Source organism: Anomaloglossus baeobatrachus, chromosome 2, assembly GCF_048569485.1.
Source record: "Anomaloglossus baeobatrachus isolate aAnoBae1 chromosome 2, aAnoBae1.hap1, whole genome shotgun sequence".
In the NCBI taxonomy this organism is placed as follows: Eukaryota; Metazoa; Chordata; class Amphibia; order Anura; family Aromobatidae; genus Anomaloglossus; species Anomaloglossus baeobatrachus.
Genome location: NC_134354.1, coordinates 278,061,000 through 278,080,765, shown reverse-complemented (window position 1 = coordinate 278,080,765; position 19,766 = coordinate 278,061,000). Strand labels below are relative to the sequence as shown.

The window sequence follows — 19,766 nt, the reverse complement described above, 5'->3', positions numbered from 1 at the left end:
CTATGCTTCTCTGCCATAGGCTGAGGATACTTACAGAGAGTGAACAGTGCCCCTTTAAGAAGCTGGGAGCATGCAAGAGCCCTAAGCAGGTTGCCAAGGAACCTGCTGGCCTGATAGCTGGGGACCGTGGTGAGAGCTGACACACATTGAGGAGAGCCTTTAGGTCAGCTGCGGCGGTGAATATGTTGGCATCCCTGCCTGGAAAAGGCACAGGTACAGAGGTACCATGCAGAAATGCAAGTGTTACAGTACCCCTCTCTCTACGCCCCCTCCTCTACAGGCCCAAAAGAAATTTCTTCAGGAGAAGTGGGCCATAAATATGCTCCCTGGGGTCAACACAATCTCTTGTTGAAGACTGGCTTGAGGAGAGATATGTAGAAGGAATTAGGTATATGTAACGAGGCTGGAAGTCTCAACTTGTAGGACACAGCATTAATTTACTTGAACCTCAAAAGGACCAACAAGTGAAGACCCAGTTTGTAAGATGTCATCTTGAGATGGATGTACCTAGAGGAAAGCCATATTTTGTCTCCTGGATGAAAACAAGGCGGACCCAGTCGTCTCTTTTGTCCTCAAGCCTCTTCAGCCATTCAGACAACTTCACAAGAATGGCTTTGGAGTCAACCCAGATTCTGGAGAATTTCTTAGTGAGAGCATTGGCCACATGGAATTGGAAGTCACAGTACAGGAAAGGGAATAATGGGCTGCTGACCATTCTCAATGAAGAACAGAGAATTCGCCGATGCCTCACTTACATGATTGTTATATGAGAACTCCGCCCAAGGCAAGAGCTTGACCCAGTCATTGTGGTGCACATTGGTAAAGTGCCACAGAAGATTAGTCAGGATCTGGTTGAGCCGCTCCACCTGGCTATTGGACAGAGGGTGGTATGCGGAAGAGAAGTCAGGATTAAATTCAGAAGCTTGCAGGTAGTTCTCCAGAACCTAGAGATGAACTGAACGCCCCTATAGGACACATTCAGTAGTGGTAACCCGTAAAGACAGAAGCTGTGCTGAATAAATTTCTCTGCAAGCAATGGAGCAGATGGTAGATTAGACAGAGGAGGAAAGTGAGCCATCTTTGAGAAATGGTACACCACCAAACATATGATGGAGCATCGAAAGGACACAGGAAGATCTGTGATAAAATCTATCGCAATGGGCTGCAGGGAGCAGAAGGAACGGAAAGTGGTAACAGGCATCTACACGGAAGTTGTTTAGGGGTCTTGTTTCATGTGATTGAGGGACAGGCGTAAATGAACTCCATAATATCTTTCTGAATGGTTGGCCTCCAATAATGTTGTGAGACGAGAAGAGGAGTCATCTTTTTCTGCCCAGCATGATCAGCCAGCTTAGATAGGTGACCCCACAGCAGAACTTGCTTCCTATCCAATTCAAGAGTCTTCCCTGGTAGAACCTGAGACAAGTTCACTGGAGCCACAGTAACCATCACGGCGAGCTTGATGATATGTTGAGGCTCCTCCTCTTGATCAACATGGTGGTGGAGGCCCAGGACCTAATTTTGCACTGGAGACAATTGGACTCTACACACCTGGTTTTTAAGATAATCATGATGTCTAAACAGGCTGCCAATCATCCACTACTGTAAATGAGCAAAATGCTCTTTCGTTTTGTGAAATATAATCTTTGAAATTGCACAAAAAACATCAATCTCAGCAGTATATCATCCTGTTTAATTAGAACCTGCACTGCTGAGAATAAGGACAACGTAAGCAAACTGAACAATATGCTACAAAGTTTTTAGCCTGCATATGAAACGTGTTACATAAAGCCATAATTTTTGTTGTACGTAATAAGGCCCGTTTCACACGTCAGTGAAAAACACAGACGTTTTTCACTGGCGTGTAAAACACGCACATGTCCCTGCGTGTGCCGAAAATCACGGCACACGTGGGTTGTCTAAGTGCAATCCGGGCTCCGTTCTCCGTGGCCCGTGATTGCACTTAGAGATTCACTCACCTGCGCCCGCTCCCGCTGTCCATGGTGCTGATCGCTCCCGCAACGCAGCATCCGGCCTGCGGTGACCCCTGCAGGAGCTGCTTCCGGGTCGGCTGTGTCGCGCATAATGAATATGCGCGACAGTAATCAGCCGGCTTAGAAGCAGCAGGGAGAACGGGCTGCAGAGGACATCGCTGGACGCCAGGTGAGTTAAAATGTTTTTTATTTTAAAAGCACGTTTTTTTCTGGCACGTGTTTCACGGACCACACCACTGCGTGGTCCGTGGAACATCAGTGATGCCAGAAAAAAATGGACATGTCTCCGTGCAGCAATCACGCACACGCGGGTACGCCGCACGGAGACACGTGCAGTGAAAAATCACTGACGTGTGAGCAGACCCATTCATTAAAATGGGTCTGCGTATGTCAGTGATTCTGGTACGTTTAAAAAAAAGCACAAACGTACCAGAATCACTGACGTGTGAAAGGGGCCTAACACGGATCATTATTTATCAGTATTTGGATCCAAGTTTCATCAGTGTTTCGTCCGTGTCTGTTTTTACGATCAGTGAGTTTTATTTCGAATTACAAAGCTTCTCCAATACATCACAATGTTAACCTTGGAAAGCACAATGATTGGACACTGATGTCATAAATGTACTGTTCAAGATTTTTATGGACCCACAGCCTGTATTGAAATTTCAATTTTTGTCTCTGAATAAAAATGGACTTGTCTCCTGGATATTTTTGCTAAGAACAAACTGTCCGCAAATAAACATGGACAAGTGTGAGGTAAATCCGGAGATATGACGATAAATCATGATATTCAAGTATGTCAGGAAGCCCTCTCCTGGTGTCACCCCCCCTTTCCTTCACACAACTGGTTTAGCAACAAATCCCATGGCCATCTCCTGTGATATGGAGATGAGGTGGTGTGGGAACAATGGACACAGGATGACTCCCTGCCGTCACCCTGTAACAAGAGTTGTATCTCATTAGCAAGGCTATGGAACTAGCAGACAGAACGACTCCAGTAAAAAATGGTTCATATCTCGCAAGCCATATTTCCGATAAATATGGCAACCATAAAAATGGTGTCTCCGCATGCGGACGATGCCGGCACACCCTTTTTATGGGAGCAGGACATTGGGAAATGCCCCAGGCGTGATATCAGCCAATGGGGAACTGGCAGACAGGTCATGAGTCCTCTCGTTCTGTAGCTAAATTCATAACTGTCACAATGAGAGCATTGGCGTCCGCCTACGACGCTCCCAGGCAAAGTTATGGCCCATATTCCATGTTGTGGATTGTCCATAACTCAAGCCAGGGGTGGAGCAGTGCTCCCTCTGAGGTCACTAAGGTAGGAGGGGACCTGGATTTGCCCAGGTTGATAACCCTACTTCGGCCATTTTCCAGGGTTCTTTTCGCTGGGGGCACGTGTAGGAAACATCTGTGGGAAGGATCCTAGAAACCTGGGTACAGCGCCCCCCTGTGGCCAGACGCAACAAGGTAACTGCTGGAACTGTGTATGCCTGTTTGTAACCCATGCTTTGATTGTAACTGTACTCTGACATATGTATATTCTGTAGATTCCCTATTGTATATATTGTAGTTTCTAGTGTGCTTTAGGCTGATTAAATTATATAATTAATCTTGGGCTGTTCTGTTATCTCGATCTTGAATCCCACGTCTGTGTGTTCGGCTAATAGTTACCGTAAATCGGTTGGTGGCAGCGAATTGTGCCAAGGATTATTGTGGGGAGGCCAGTGAGATTCGGGGAGATTTTATATATTCCGCCCGCGGAGGTCGGGGGAATATATACCTTACTCTCACCGGGGACCCTTCAATAATCGGCATAAGTAGTATAGCGGCCTCCTTGCTTATGGTCGGGCAATTCCATAATTGGCCTGACTATAAGAGGGGCGCTAGAGAGCGCGTCACGTGCTCTGTCTGTCGGTCGGGAGGTATAAAGGAGGGGTGACCCCCACTTGTTACCCCCCGATTGTGACGTACTGGTAGCCAGCGCGGGGGATTTCTGAGTGACCCCCCCGGTGGTTTGTGACATATTGGTGGCATAGCGGTGGGATCGAGATAATAGTGTGTGTGAGTGTGAGACCCATACTCCCAGACACTAAAGACTGCCTGCAGCAGCTGTGGCTGCTGGGGTCTTCAGACTAGCTCAACACTAGAGTGTCAGAGTGCAGATACTGTAAGGTGTGTGGAGGCATCAGGTGTCAGTTCTGTGTCAGTGACCAAAAGTCTGCAAGAATGGCTGATGGCACCAGGAGCAGAGCTATGCAACTGGCCAATGCTAAGGCAGGAGCCGAAGAGAGGGAGGACGGTGCTGTGGACAGCAATGAGGAGGTTGCCCACGAGTCCTCCAGGAGCTCGACGCCAGAAAACCGTTCTGCCGAGGACATTGTGCAACCTGGCACTGCTGGACAAGATGAGGAGGAGCTCACCCAAGGTTCCTCAACGAGCCAGATGCCAGCCCTCCGCTCTGAAAGGGACAGTGAATCGCCTAGCTCTGCAGCGTGCCGCAGATCACCACGTGCCATTCCACCGAGCCTGGGAGGCTCGGATAGCCTTCTTCAAATGGCTATGGCCCTTCTCCAGGCTGGAGACCAGAAGGGCTACAAGGAACTCCTGGCAGAGCGCAGGGCAGAGCGGCAGGCAGCGCGTGACGCTGAGGCTGCGGAGCGGCACGCAGAGCGAGAGCGGCAGGCAGCGCGTGAAGAGCGAGAGCGACAGGCAGACCGTGACTACCAGCTGCAGCTAGCTCAGCTCCGGCCCTCATCAGCCACATGTGACCTTCGAGACACCAAACTTCCAAAGGTCCGTGTTGAGGACTTCCCAGTGCTGGAGAAGGATGGAGACTTGGACTCTTTCTTGACTGCTTTTGAACGGACTTGCTTGCAGCACCATCTGGACAAGGACCAGTGGGCCAAATACCTGACCCCCCGTTTAAGGGGTAAGGCCCTGGATATCCTTGGGGACTTGCCTGCTGAGGCAGATCAGGGCTACGACACCATCAAGCGGGCCCTGATCCAACAGTACAACCTCACTCCAGAGTCCTACCGCAAGAAGTTCCGGAGCCTACAGAAGGGACCAAAGGACTCCTGGGCTGACCACCGGCGGGCACTTGCCCGAGCTGCCGACCACTGGACCCAAGGCCTGCAGCTTTCCACCGGACCGGAGATCCTGGACTTGTTCATCACGGAGCAACTCTTGTGGAACTGCCCTGAGGATCTCCGCCAGTTCATCCGAGACCAGAAGCCAAAGGGGTCCACGGCTACAGCTGCCCTTGCCGATGACTACACCAACAACCGGGCCCCTGAGGCCAGGAGAGCGGCCACCAGCAGCACCTGGAGAGGGGGTAAGATGAATTCTGCGACTGCCCCACCTGCCCCTAGACTGCAGGGGGTGTCCCCCTCAACTCCCCTCTCCAGGCCCGTGGCGGAACCAAGACGGTGCCACCAGTGCAACCTACCTGGACACTTCAAGGCCATGTGCCCTCAGCGTCCCAAGGCCCCGGCTCCGTCCCCGTCCCAAGGGCCGCCCAAGGTGTATTGTGTGGGTGGGGGTGGTGGTAGGTCCCTGGACAGCTTCCAACCTGTCACCGTCAGCCGGTCTGTGACCATAGGACTGCGAGACAGCGCCTCGGAGGTGACTCTGGTGCAGCCTGAGATGGTGTCCCCCCAAGACTTGATCCCTGGAAAAACCCTCGCTGTCTCCGGGATTGGAGGCACTGACCCGGCGCTGCCTGTTGCTGACATTTATGTGGACTGGGGCGCAGGGCGGGGGGTGAGGGAGGTGGGGGTAACTGATCGGATCCCTGCAAACGTGCTACTTGGGACAGATTTGGGGCAGATAACCTCCCAGTTTGGGCCCCCCCCAAGGGCTGAACCTTCAGCCCGTACTGACATGACTCCTAACAATGTTAATGTGTTATCTATGAATGATGTAAGGGAGGAGGGAGTGAACTCTGATATTTCTGCTTGCATAGACACCATAGACACACACTCAGCTGCAGCTGTGACAGGGGAGGGGGTCAGAGAAAGGTGTGACAATGCCTCTACAAGTAACCAGCCTGTGAGCTGGGATCTGTTGCCCTCTGCAGGGATAAGCAGAGAGCAGGGTGCTGCAGGGGGAGGACCAGTGTGTGGGGTGGGGGCTACCACAGCAAATGTGGGGTCCCCAGAGATTTCACAGCGGGGTTCTGTTGCTGCAGGAGGGGAACAGGCAGGTGAGATTGGGGCCGGTCCAGGAGCGGAAGTGCTCCCAGGTAAGATCTCGGTGCATGGTTCCCCCACAACCGGGGTGTCAGGAAGCCAGGTAGGTCTGCCTGAACCGGCGACTTGGTCAGGAACGGAGGAGGAGCAGGCACGACCCACGGTCGCAGCGGCTGTGGCCGCTGTCACCCGCAGTGGGAGTGCTGGAAGCCAAGGGGCCTCCCGGAGGTCCGATAGCTCTTCCCCTTCTGACCAAGTGGCAGCCGAGTCAGGTGGAGGCCAGGACACAGGTCCCGGGGTACTGACTGAAGATGTGACAGTCTCGTCGATTCTGGCCACATCTAGTCAGGGGTTTCAGGCAGCGTTAGAAGCTGACGACAGCCTGAAAGCTCTTAAGGAGCAGGCGGCACAGCCTCCCTCGGACTCGGACCCGGAGCGAGTGGTCTGGGACCAAGGACGGCTGTACCGGGCCACGGTCCAGCAGGGTTCACCGGAGGCGTGGCCCAGGGACCGACAGTTGGTGGTACCCTATCCGTTCCGGACGGAGTTGTTGCGGATCGCACATGAGATTCCGATGGCCGGACACCTAGGGATCGCTAAGACCAAGGCCAGGTTAAACCAGCATTTCTACTGGCCAAAAATGGGGGCCGATGTGGCTGCCTACTGCCGTTCGTGTGAAACCTGTCAGAGAGTGGGGAAGGCGGGGCCACGCCCCAAAGCCCCACTAGTATCTCTGCCAATCATCGATGAGCCTTTCAGGAGGGTGGCTGTGGATCTGGTCGGCCCGCTGGCCATCCCCAGCAGCTCCGGGAAACGCTTCCTACTGACGGTAGTGGACTATGCCACCCGGTACCCAGAAGCAGTGGCCTTGTCGTCCATTCGGGCTGACAAGGTGGCCACCGCATTGCTGGAGATTTTCTCCCGAGTGGGTTTTCCCCAGGAAATGCTCACTGACCGGGGGACCCAATTCATGTCCCAGCTGATGGAGGCCCTCTGTAAGCAAGTCCAGGTGCGACATCTGGTGGCCAGCCCGTACCATCCACAGACTAATGGCCTGTGCGAGCGGTTCAATGGCACCTTAAAGCAGATGCTTAAGATGTTGGTCGACTCCCATGGGCGTGACTGGGAGCGGTATCTCCCACACCTGTTATTTGCTTACCGGGAGGTTCCACAGGCCTCAACAGGATTCTCACCGTTTGAGCTCCTGTACGGGCGACGTGTGCGGGGCCCCCTGGCTCTGGTGAAAGAGGCTTGGGAAGGGGATTTGGCCACCCCTGGAGTGTCGGTTATCGAGTATGTCATGCGCTTCCGGGACAAAATGCAGGCCTTGACGCAACTGGTACACGACAATATGGCTCAAGCCCAGGCCGATCAGAAGCGTTGGTACGACCAGAACGCTTGTGAGAGGACCTACCAAGTGGGTCAAAAGGTGTGGGTACTGGTCCCCGTACCACAGGACAAGCTTCAGGCAGCCTGGGAAGGCCCATACCTCGTGTACCAGCAGCTCAACCCTGTAACGTACCTGGTCACCCTGGACCCTGCCCGTGGAAGGCGGAAGCCCTTCCATGTGAACATGATGAAGGCACATCATGAGCGGGAGGCATGTGCGCTCCCCGTGTGCAACCTGCCCGAGGAGGGAGAAGCGGAAACCCTCTTGGATATGCTAGCCCAGGTTAGGGCAGGCGGATCCATTGAGGATGTGGAGGTTGGCCACCAGCTCTTGGAGGACCAACGGTCCCAGCTGTGGGCCACCCTACACCCCTTCCGGGGGTTGTTTACCAACCAGCCCGGAAGGACTGACTTGGCTGTCCATCACGTGGACACTGGGGATCATCCCCCGATCCGGCGTTCAGCATATCGGGTCTCCCTGGAGGTGCAGCAACACATGCGCCAGGAGATTGACGAGATGCTGAAGCTGGGGGTGATCCAGGCATCCAACAGCGCTTGGGCCTCGCCTGTAGTCCTCGTCCCTAAGAAGGACCGAACCACTCGGTTCTGCGTGGACTACAGGGGGCTCAATGCTGTCACGGTCGCCGATGCGTACCCAATGCCACGCATCGATGACCTGCTCGATCAGTTGGCCGGGGCTCAGTACCTGACCATCATGGATCTGAGCCGGGGATATTGGCAGATCCCCCTGACTCGCAAGGCCAGGGAACGCTCTGCCTTTATTACCCCATTTGGACTATACGAGTCCACGGTGATGCCATTCGGGATGAGGAATGCCCCTGCCACTTTCCAGCGGATGGTCAACACCCTGCTCAAGGGACTTGAAGGGTACGCGGCCGCGTACCTAGATGACATTGCCGTCTTCAGTCCCACCTGGGAGGACCACCTAGAGCATCTAGCACAGGTGCTCAGGCGGATCCACCGGGCAGGTTTGACCATCAAGCCGGGAAAGTGTCAGCTGGCCATGAGCGAGGTCCAGTACCTCGGTCACCGGGTAGGCGGGAGAACACTGAAGCCCGAGCCTGAGAAAGTGGAGGCCATCGCATCCTGGCCCACCCCCAGGACCAAGAAGCAGGTGATGTCCTTCTTGGGGACCGCTGGGTACTATAGGAGGTTTGTTCCATGCTATAGTAGCCTGGCAAAGCCCTTGACGGACCTCACCAAGAAGAAGCTGCCCTCTGCAGTCGATTGGACAATGGACTGCGAGACAGCCTTCCGGGCCCTAAAGGACGCCCTGTCCAGCCCGCCCGTGCTACAGGCAGCCGACTTCACGCGGCCGTTTGTAGTACAGACCGACGCCAGTGACTTCGGCCTCGGTGCGGTGCTCAGCCAGGTGGACTCTGCGAGCCAAGAGCACCCAGTCTTGTACCTGAGCCGGAAGCTGTTACCGAGGGAAGTGGCCTATTCCACAATGGAGAAGGAGTGCCTGGCCATAGTGTGGGCCCTGCAGCGTCTGCAACCCTATCTATACGGGCGCCACTTCATCGTGGAGACGGACCACAATCCCCTCAGCTGGTTGCACACCGTCTCTGGGACGAATGGGCGATTGTTGCGATGGAGCCTTGCGCTCCAGCAATACAACTTCACCATTCGCCACAAAAGGGGCCGTGACCACGGTAACGCAGACGGGCTGTCCCGACAAGGAGAGGTCGCGGAGGGGCGCACGGGGGAACACCGGAGTGTGCTGCCCCCTAGCGCCCTCAAAAGGGGGGAGGTGTGAGGTAAATCCGGAGATATGACGATAAATCATGATATTCAAGTATGTCAGGAAGCCCTCTCCTGGTGTCACCCCCCCTTTCCTTCACACAACTGGTTTAGCAACAAATCCCATGGCCATCTCCTGTGATATGGAGATGAGGTGGTGTGGGAACAATGGACACAGGATGACTCCCTGCCGTCACCCTGTAACAAGAGTTGTATCTCATTAGCAAGGCTATGGAACTAGCAGACAGAACGACTCCAGTAAAAAATGGTTCATATCTCGCAAGCCATATTTCCGATAAATATGGCAACCATAAAAATGGTGTCTCCGCATGCGGACGATGCCGGCACACCCTTTTTATGGGAGCAGGACATTGGGAAATGCCCCAGGCGTGATATCAGCCAATGGGGAACTGGCAGACAGGTCATGAGTCCTCTCGTTCTGTAGCTAAATTCATAACTGTCACAATGAGAGCATTGGCGTCCGCCTACGACGCTCCCAGGCAAAGTTATGGCCCATATTCCATGTTGTGGATTGTCCATAACTCAAGCCAGGGGTGGAGCAGTGCTCCCTCTGAGGTCACTAAGGTAGGAGGGGACCTGGATTTGCCCAGGTTGATAACCCTACTTCGGCCATTTTCCAGGGTTCTTTTCGCTGGGGGCACGTGTAGGAAACATCTGTGGGAAGGATCCTAGAAACCTGGGTACAGCGCCCCCCTGTGGCCAGACGCAACAAGGTAACTGCTGGAACTGTGTATGCCTGTTTGTAACCCATGCTTTGATTGTAACTGTATTCTGACATATGTATATTCTGTAGATTCCCTATTGTATATATTGTAGTTTCTAGTGTGCTTTAGGCTGATTAAATTATATAATTAATCTTGGGCTGTTCTGTTATCTCGATCTTGAATCCCACGTCTGTGTGTTCGGCTAATAGTTACCGTAAATCGGTTGGTGGCAGCGAATTGTGCCAAGGATTATTGTGGGGAGGCCAGTGAGATTCGGGGAGATTTTATATATTCCGCCCGCGGAGGTCGGGGGAATATATACCTTACTCTCACCGGGGACCCTTCAATAATCGGCATAAGTAGTATAGCGGCCTCCTTGCTTATGGTCGGGCAATTCCATAATTGGCCTGACTATAAGAGGGGCGCTAGAGAGCGCGTCACGTGCTCTGTCTGTCGGTCGGGAGGTATAAAGGAGGGGTGACCCCCACTTGTTACCCCCCGATTGTGACGTACTGGTAGCCAGCGCGGGGGATTTCTGAGTGACCCCCCCGGTGGTTTGTGACAACAAGTGAACAGCTCCATAGATTATATATGGGTATGTGTTCTATCTTTGAAAACCACAAAACACGTATGTGAATCGTGGACGTCTCAATGTGGCCTTACTCTTCTTACGTTAAATGAGTATGTAGAAATTGAATTTAGCCCTCTGCGCTCAATAAATGTACAGTGGTGATCCTTAAACTGGGTTTACACACTGAAACTTTCTAGCGATCCCACCAGCGATCCCAACCTGGCTGGGATCGCTACAAAGTCTCTGGTGAGCTGTCAAACAGGCAAACCTGGCCAACGACGCAACAGCGATCCGGACCTGTAGAACGACCTAGCTGGTTGTTGGGGACGTTGTAAAGCAGCTATTTGAAAGGGAAGTCGCTGTAAAGTCCCCTTTACACACTGAAACTTTCTAGCGATGCATGCTGCACAGCGGGAAACAAAGGACCTAAGAATGGTCCTGAACGATTTGTAGCGATCACAACTTCACAGCAGGGGCCAGGTCGCTGATGTGTTTCACACACTGCAATGTCGCTGGGGAGGTCGCTGTAACGTCACAAAACCGGTGACGTTACAGCGATGTCGTTTGCGATGTTGCAGTGTGTAAAGCCACCTTTAGTCTACCTTCTGTAATCAAAGGTTTGTGCTCAATGTATGGGGGAGGACTGTAAAATCATGAGAAGAAGACTGCCGGGAGCTCTGTATGTGACTTCTCACACAGGAGGAAGGGGGAGAGCATGGAGCATACTGCTCACAGGACACAAACTGATAAAACTTACAAGTAGTGGAGGAACTAAGCTGGGAGAAACATGTAAAATCAAACATATTGGCACAGGAGGGAGGAGAGAAAGTGATACAGAAGGAAGAGGAAGGGTATGGAGCTCACTGGACATAGTGGGAAATACACTGGAAACTGATAAAAACAAAGTACTAGCGTTGAAGAATTGTGCTGTTTAAAGGATGTAAAATTAAATAAGCATCTAAGGGGAGAGGTAGGCTGGGCATGTGTCCTGGGCGCAGCCAGCAGATGTTGCCATTAGGCCTTCAAATATGGAGGTCTGAGGTGCCTCCCAGGCAGCGGCTTTTTGCCACCTACCAGGTTCTGAGCGACGTCAGCAGTTTGATCACTGATGATCATCTGTTCTGCTCTGCAGACAAGGAGCCCGGTGGTAAGTTAAGAGCTCCAATGGAACCAAAGAAAAAGAAATGTGCTTGAAGCAAGTGGGAGAATCTTGGGAGAGGACAGTATTGGAGAAAAAAGTGCGTGGACAGCATGTGGGAGAAATGTGGAAGTAAAAAGTATGAGAGGACAGTATGAGGGGGAAAAGGGTTAAAGAAAAGTATAGGGGTAAGAGCGAAAGGATAGTATGGAGGAGTGTAAGGGGACAGAATGAGAGGACTATAAGGAGACATTATGGGAGTGAAATTGTGTGAGGGAACAATATGGGGAGTGATTAATGGGAGGAAAAGTGTGTGAGGCATGTGAGAGCACAACATTGATAGCAATAGTGTGAGGGTTAGTATGGTGAGGGAAAAGTGTGATGGGGCACAATATAGAGTCTGGGTAGTGGTGACGGCAGTTTAAAGAAGCGGAATTATAGATAAGAGATAGCATGGGGGGCTCAGTGTGAGCGCACAGTATAGATGGAACAGTATGCAAAGGGGCACAGTGACTGGGCAGTGTAGGGGAACACAGAGTGAGGGGACAGTGTAAACAGGGGGCGTACTATGAAAAGGAAAGAACAGTATGAAATCCATGCATCATAAGAGGGATAGTGTTGGGGTCATATTTTGTGTAGGGAAAAAATATTCAGTGAGGGAAGATTATTTAGGGTCATAGCGCAGGGAACATATTTTTATTCATGAGCATTATAATGACACTGTTTTTTAAGTGCACTATGTTGAAATGTGCTGCAAAAAAACAGAGAAGATAGAAGCCTGCTAAGATGAGTCATTATGGCGTATGAACAAGATGGAGAGGAAAAGAAAGAGAACGGCTCAAATCAGAGAAGATGTCACCTATAAGGTATCTGGATATAAATATTTATTAGTGATTCTGCCTGCATCTAATCACTACTGTGGTTCATGTATGGTCCGCAATCTGATGATGGTTGTTAACTCAAAGTGTCTCCTTACCACTGCTATTAAAATAAGGACATTATGCCAATTGCAGATTGATGCTATACAATTGTATATGCACTGTTGTGCTTCTGGTTTATATGCCTATACCAATGGTTATTCTGATGATGTATTCAAGTATTGTTGATGCTTTTGGTGATTTATTCATGTATTGTTAGTGCTTCTGGTCATGTATTCACGTATTGTTACTGTTTCTGGTGATGTATTAATGTATTGTTGGTGCTTCTGGTAATGTATTCATGTATTGGTGGTGGTTGTGGTGATGTATTCATGCATTGTTGGTGTTTATGGTGATGTGTATCTTTACTGTTGGTGGTTCTGTTGCTGCATTTCTGTACTATTGGCAGTTCTGGTGGTACATGCATATGCTAATATATTATTGTGCCATCTGATAATTTAAGGATTACGACATTTGTATTTAAGTTAGGAGCATTAATTAAAAAATTAAGCACTGTAGCATTCAAAATCATAATAGCATGTAATATACTCACTATCAGGATTTGGCTCTGCTTGCCGGTACCAGTGATCATCACATGTAAATTCGTATGATATTTTCATACTTCTGATCAATAAAAAGGGGCAGTACATTTTTGAACAGTCAGAGAATTAGGAAGAGAAGCAAGTTGGCATGTGACCATAAGTATGCAAATCACATTTGAGTTGTCACATGATGACTGCTAAAACTGCTTAAAATGTGTACGGGGGGGGGTTGCCGCCAAAAAATTAGGTGTACCTCTGGTATGAAGCCTTAATAATCGCGTGTATGTAGCCGTGCTGTGTATTTTTGGGTGTTTATATTGATGGTGTTTGAGTGTGTGCATGTTTGTAATAAGAATTGTATCTGCACAGCAATGCTTTGTAAGTATGTTTATATAAATATATATAAGCTGCGTGAGTGTGTATATTTGCAACAAAGCTGTGTGTATGAACGAGTGCTGTGTGTAAATATGTTCAGGCTGCAGAGCTCTGTGTTCTCTATCTGTGTATACAGACGTTTTATGTACACGTGTGTTGTTGACTTGTTTGTATACATAACGTGGATGCTACAGACCTGTGTGTATATTGCACACACTACACAGAAACAATAACAGGCGCTTACTGTCAACTAGTGTATAACTTTAGTGTATGAAATTTTTAGTGTTGACCACTCCATTTATATACACAAAAAGGAAAGTCAGGATTATTAGGAAAGGTGTTTTTTCCCCATTTTCTGATAGCTAAGTAGAGTTTTCAGGGGCATGTCAGTGTTTTACTGAATGCACCCTGACTGCTGTGCCTGGGTAGTAAGGGGTTAAGTCCCCCTCTCATGTCCGATTCTCCCTCCTCCCCTTCCAAAGGGTTTGTCCAATGGGAATGTTCCCATAATCCCTTTCTTCCCCCCTATAAATATTCCCTCTTTTCCGGGATCCGGTCTCTCCTCACCTTGTGAGATCCGGACGGTGCTGTCCCACCCTCCCACCCTAGTTTTTGGTTATTCTTTTACAGTCACAGCGGTTTCAAGGAACACAGTTCAATTACGAAGGCTAAAGTGCGCCGGAAGTCCGGCCTGGCACAAAGTTTCGTTTTGAAAGTGGTTATTTATAATGGTTAATTGTGCTGTGACCGACCTCCATCCACAACAAAAGATGAGAGATGTTTACCAATTTTATAAAGCTCTCCTAATAAAGTTTGTATTTTGGTTAACTTGTCTCAGAGTGGTTAATCGGACATGGGAGGGTTTTTGGTTGAGGGTAATCTGGTCTCAGCAGTCTTTTAGTAAGTTGCATTACTGCTTTGAGACAAGCGAAAGAGAAAGTGGTTGCATATGAGTGGTCAAGTGAGGACTGATAGAATTGTCAGATGGAGTGGAGTCCTGACAGTGTGTATTTACACATTGCTCAAATTCCCCATATTAGACTCCCTGTCTACTGTTATACATGGACTAGAAAACCCATTTTTAATGGCATCATTTTGAAATGTGGTGTACAACCTTTTACCGTATGTCAGAAGATTACAGATGCCGAGCAAAAAAAGTGAAACACATTAAGAATAAATAGCTGCACAATAAAAGTCAATGCAGAAATTCAGATATATGCAACTGTATTACACTATAGTTTTTTTACCTGATTTTTTTGGGTACAAAAGTTATGCTTAAAAGGAATCCGCCAGGTTTAAAATATTGTGCAATGTGTGGCCAGTATGCTATAAAGCATGAGGAGCTGAGCAGATTGGTTTATTGGTCTATGGTAAAAGATTCAATATTTAATTTGCATTTTATTCATTTTCATCATTGCTCTTTCTAGACACAAAGGTCCAGAGGATTATTCTGATCAGGATCTCTGAATGCACACAGGGTAAGCTGTCAGTAACGGATTAGGACCTTCCATCAGCCTTTGTCCCCAGATTGCGAATTGACGTAAATAAATAAAATTATCACTATATTGAATCTTTTACCACAAACCTATATATGAATCTGTTCAGCATCTCCAGCTGTATAATCTATCTCTAAGATCCTATCCAAATATGTAGTAGGTGTAATAATAAGATTAGCAAATACCACCAATTAGAAATGTAGTATAGTTCTCCTGTTATAGCCATATATCTTACTCATGTGCAGGGTATTGCAGCTTAGGTATCCATGGTTACATCCACTCATATAGTGACAGTTAGTTACTTGCTAGTCATCGTAACCATGGATACCTAAGCTGCAATGTCCTGCACATGAGGTAAGAGACATGGCTATATCAGGAGAACTAGGCCACATTTCCAATTGAACAATACGATAAAGAGTTGGACACAAATCACAATGTATATGGGAATGATGAAAAGCAGAACTGCTATGGGAATACTAGACTGAAAATACAATGAACTATCTGAAAAAGTGAAAAAAACATGAAAAATGGAATATGCATAACTGCTATTTTGGGGCTCCTTTGCATTGATCAATACAATGGCTAAACATGTCTTGTATTCCTATTATTCCTATTATTCAGTTATGCACATACCATTTTCATGTTTTTCACTTTTTCAGATAGTCCATTGTATTTTTCAGTCTAGTATTCCCATAGCAGTTCTGCTTTTCATCATTCCCATATACATTGTGACTTGTGTGCAACTCTTTATCCTGTTGTATAGTTATAGTTATGTTTTTTGAGTCTTGCACCTTGTTCACACCATTGGTGTTCCAGATGTACATTCTTTAGTTACATTTCTAATTGGAGGTATTTGTTAATATTGTTATTATTATTATTATTATTATTATTATTATTATTATTATTATTATTCCTAATACATATTGGGATAGGATTTTGGAGATGGGAATACTTCTTTAAGACTGAGGTTACAAGGTCTCTCCTAACATTGCGCAGATGTTACATCTCAGTATAATGACCTTCATAGTACCACAACAAAAAAGAGGCAAAAAGTGTGAACTAGATGGATACTGTGCAACTTACTTGTCATGGTCACGATGCCGCTCCCTGACTTGCACTATGCTGCAATGTGGCATCAGCATACAGCAATTATCAGCCAAATGAGCTATATCCTAGCCACTGTGCCAGTGTAGCCCCAACCTTAAGGGATTTTCCACAATGGAATCAGCCACCAGGTTTTTGCTATCCTATCAGTTTTGATTATTTGATTAGATTTATCAGTTCTCTAAATGCTGAGCTCTGTACAAGACCACCAACACCACGGATTGACATCTTTCTGTGTACACTGTGCATAGGCACAAAGCTGCCAATCAGTGGAGGTGGCATGGTTTGCGTACTTGGTAGCAGGACATTTCGTGCTCTAGTAATAATCTCCTGCTAATAAAACAAACATTTTATGAAAATACAGCCAGTAGCCCAGAATGTGACACATCGCTGGAATCAGGGCCTCTGTCCCCTACATCATGATGTTTTCAGATTAAGTAGAAAAAACCTCAGCTCACTGACAAATGATAGGGAACTTGAGCTTTTTGGGTGTGTGGAAAAAATTCCATCATGCACTATACTGGTTCATATAGTGGATGAGAGTGGTAGTCTCAATAGCTCATGGATATGCATACATTCACAATGGAAGAGAACATACATGCTTAGCCTTTCTTCACACAGCATCTACTGATTTTTTTCTGGCTTGTACAGACAACAAGAAAACTGTCTTTCATGACTTTTACCATATTTATGTGTTCTGGACACTTTCTGCACCGTGTTCAAAAAAGGGTACGTTCCAATGAAAAGGATCATAGGGGACATAGTCTGGCATGCAACACCATGCCCAAAATAGTGGAGCAAATTTCTAGCACAAAGTAAACCAATTAATAGACAGTCTTAAAAATCTGTCCAATTAATCAATCAGCATAAGTCACTTTGATAAATTTGTAAAATTGTATAGTCTATAGCCTAATTACCATGATATGACTGATGGCATTAAACAACTACCGATTGGTAAATGTTTTCCGATTGGTGGTCGTTTAATAGCCTGTTTTGACAGTCATTCGGGGCATCAGTGGCTGAGAATGTTCTCGGCAGCACATGCCTGTTTACACAGAATGATGTGCTGCTGAAAAAGGTGATCTTTTGTGGAGAACAAAAGATCATTTCATCCGACGAATTAGCTAATTCGTTGGGTGATCGTCAGCCTGTTTGTACTCCTTTAAATCCTAGAAATGTTCGTTCGCAGTTAAATTGAACAGCACTAATAAACAAGCCCTATTGCATTTTTTTGGAAGTTTTTGAAAATAAAACATGAAATAATGCCACACCTAGAGTGTATCCCCATAAACGACTCAAAAAGTATATAAACTCCCCTTGTGCATTTGGTGGTTTTGGTTTTTTTGTGGGTCCTTTTTGGCAAACCATGAAAGACACCACTGCGGCACAATGCAACATCCAACATACAGCTACTCCAATGTTGCAGGAGAAAAACTGTGGAGGCCACTATGGAGCCACATGAAATAAAAATCATACACAGATCAATCAAGCCATTATTATCCTGTTAGACAATGGTATATCATATAGGAACCACATTTACCTCTAGTGCCGTAATTCATGGTAGAAGACTGTGAATTCCTTGGCTTCTGCCTCCTTACTGTCATCATTACTTGCTCCTGAACACGCTGGTCCCCACTAGCCCCGCTTCTGAGGCGATTATCTGAAGGGACAGCTAAGGAAGATTCATTTTGCCACAGGAAGACTTCTGATGCCAGGGCAGTTTTCAATGGGGAGGGTGACGACAACATGGTAAGCGTCGTGTGTATACACAGAGTTTATATGTGAAAGTTGATGCCACGGATAACAAATTCCTAGGTAAAGAATGAATGCAAAAGCCTCACACAGCTCAATAGATGTATCTCTGTCTCTGCTGACTTGACAGTGAAGTCTGTACAAGTCTAATTCTGTAAGGGCGTGTCGGCGTTTGTGTGACACACCTTGATATTTTGAACCACTCCTTAGTTGTGTCTTAAAATCTGTTTATGACCAGTTTAGTCACATAGGTTCGGGTAGGGCTCTCCAAGACATCCTTCACACATACGTAAGAAATACATAAAGATGTGTTCTTCTTGAGCATTTTATCCTATGCATATCAGTAGAACGGCTATAATGAGAAGAGCATACTACTGATGCTGTCTAAACAGACAAGCTCTAGAGATTTGTATAGTCTCAGTATGAGACAGGTTATTATGCAACATGTGGGTGTAAGCGACTATTACTCAGAATAAGGCATAGTCACATACTGTGTCACATAGCTTGTTATGCCTGTCGTGTTATACACACCCAGATGAAATGCACGCAAAACTACTCTGACATACACACCAACTTTATAGAGTAAGAACCACACCTTTAGCATCACACCTTCAGACCTGTTCCCCAACGTTTTGGCTTATCCTCCAATTAACTATTTTCTACATCTCCTTAAAAAGAGACACACAGAAAAGTACCCCAAAAAGTACCCAATAAGTACCTAAATCATCATTACAGTCATTACAGTATACACAGCAAAATAAAAAATCATAAAAGCACCATCAAATTTGAAGATTACCAAAGGATTTTGGATGGCAATGTAGGTCCCAGTGTCAGAAAGCTAGGGTTTTATCCTAGGTCATGGGTCTTCTAGCAGGATAATGACCCCAAATATATGAGAACCACCCAGAAATGGATGAAAACAAAGCAATGTTGAGTTCTGAAGTGGCCAACAATAAGTCCAGATCTAAATCCCATTAACCACCTGTAAAGAGATCTTAAAATTGCTGTTGATTTGAATGAAGGCACCTTTCAAATATGAGAGACCTGGACCGTTTTGCAAAAGAAAAGTGGTATAAAATTCCAGTTGAGAGGTATAGGAAGCTTGTTGATGGCTATAGGAAGCAATTTGATATCAGTAATTCCAAAGGTGCAATTAATTATTAAGTTGAGGATACATGAAGAAATGATCCAGCTTCCAGATTTATTTTCTTTATAATAAAATTCACCTTTATTGGTAATTTCTTTAAAATTATCCAAGAAAATATTGCATGATCCATGAGTAATATAGCAGGTCCATAGGAGTCGTAAGGCTCACACCAGACGCGTTTTGAGCGTAACGCTTTTAGACTTAGTGAAATTAAGTTGAGGATGCCTACAAGTTTGTCTATCCCATTTTTGGGGTTTTGTGTGAAATTATGTCCAATTTAAAATGGGACAACACTTTCGGCCATTAATATATATACAGTTTATATATATATTTTTATATATATATATATATATATATATATATATGTCGCGCCCAGGGAAGGGGGTACTTGGTCCCGGGCGGTTGCAAATGGGAATGTCACTCTGGTGGCCGTTGCCCGGTCCCGTGCCCTGGGGTATCTTTTATAAAAGGGGGTATTTACAGGGGTGATAAGAGTTAATGTTCATGTGATGCTGACTCGCCCACCCCAGGGCTATGGGACACCCGGTGCCGGGCCGGACTAGTCCGGTGGTAGTCAGTGGTGGCTGGGCCCGGCTCCGTGGCCCTGGTGGGGGTGGGTGTCAGTAGAATATGTGGCTTGATGAATAAAGTTTGTG

General features: G+C 47.4%; 1 protein-coding gene across 1 annotated transcript in view; it reads right to left on the bottom strand.

The window, feature by feature from the left end:
• PKP1 (plakophilin 1) overlaps positions 1–18,125 on the bottom strand; it is a 112,079-nt gene extending 93,954 nt beyond the window's left edge. The window contains exon 1 of the mRNA XM_075335819.1: positions 17,752–18,125. Within this exon, the coding sequence (XP_075191934.1) occupies positions 17,752–17,959 (208 nt within the window). The 5' untranslated portion in view covers positions 17,960–18,125. The remainder of the gene's footprint in view (positions 1–17,751) is intronic.
• Positions 18,126–19,766: the final 1,641 nt, after the last annotated feature.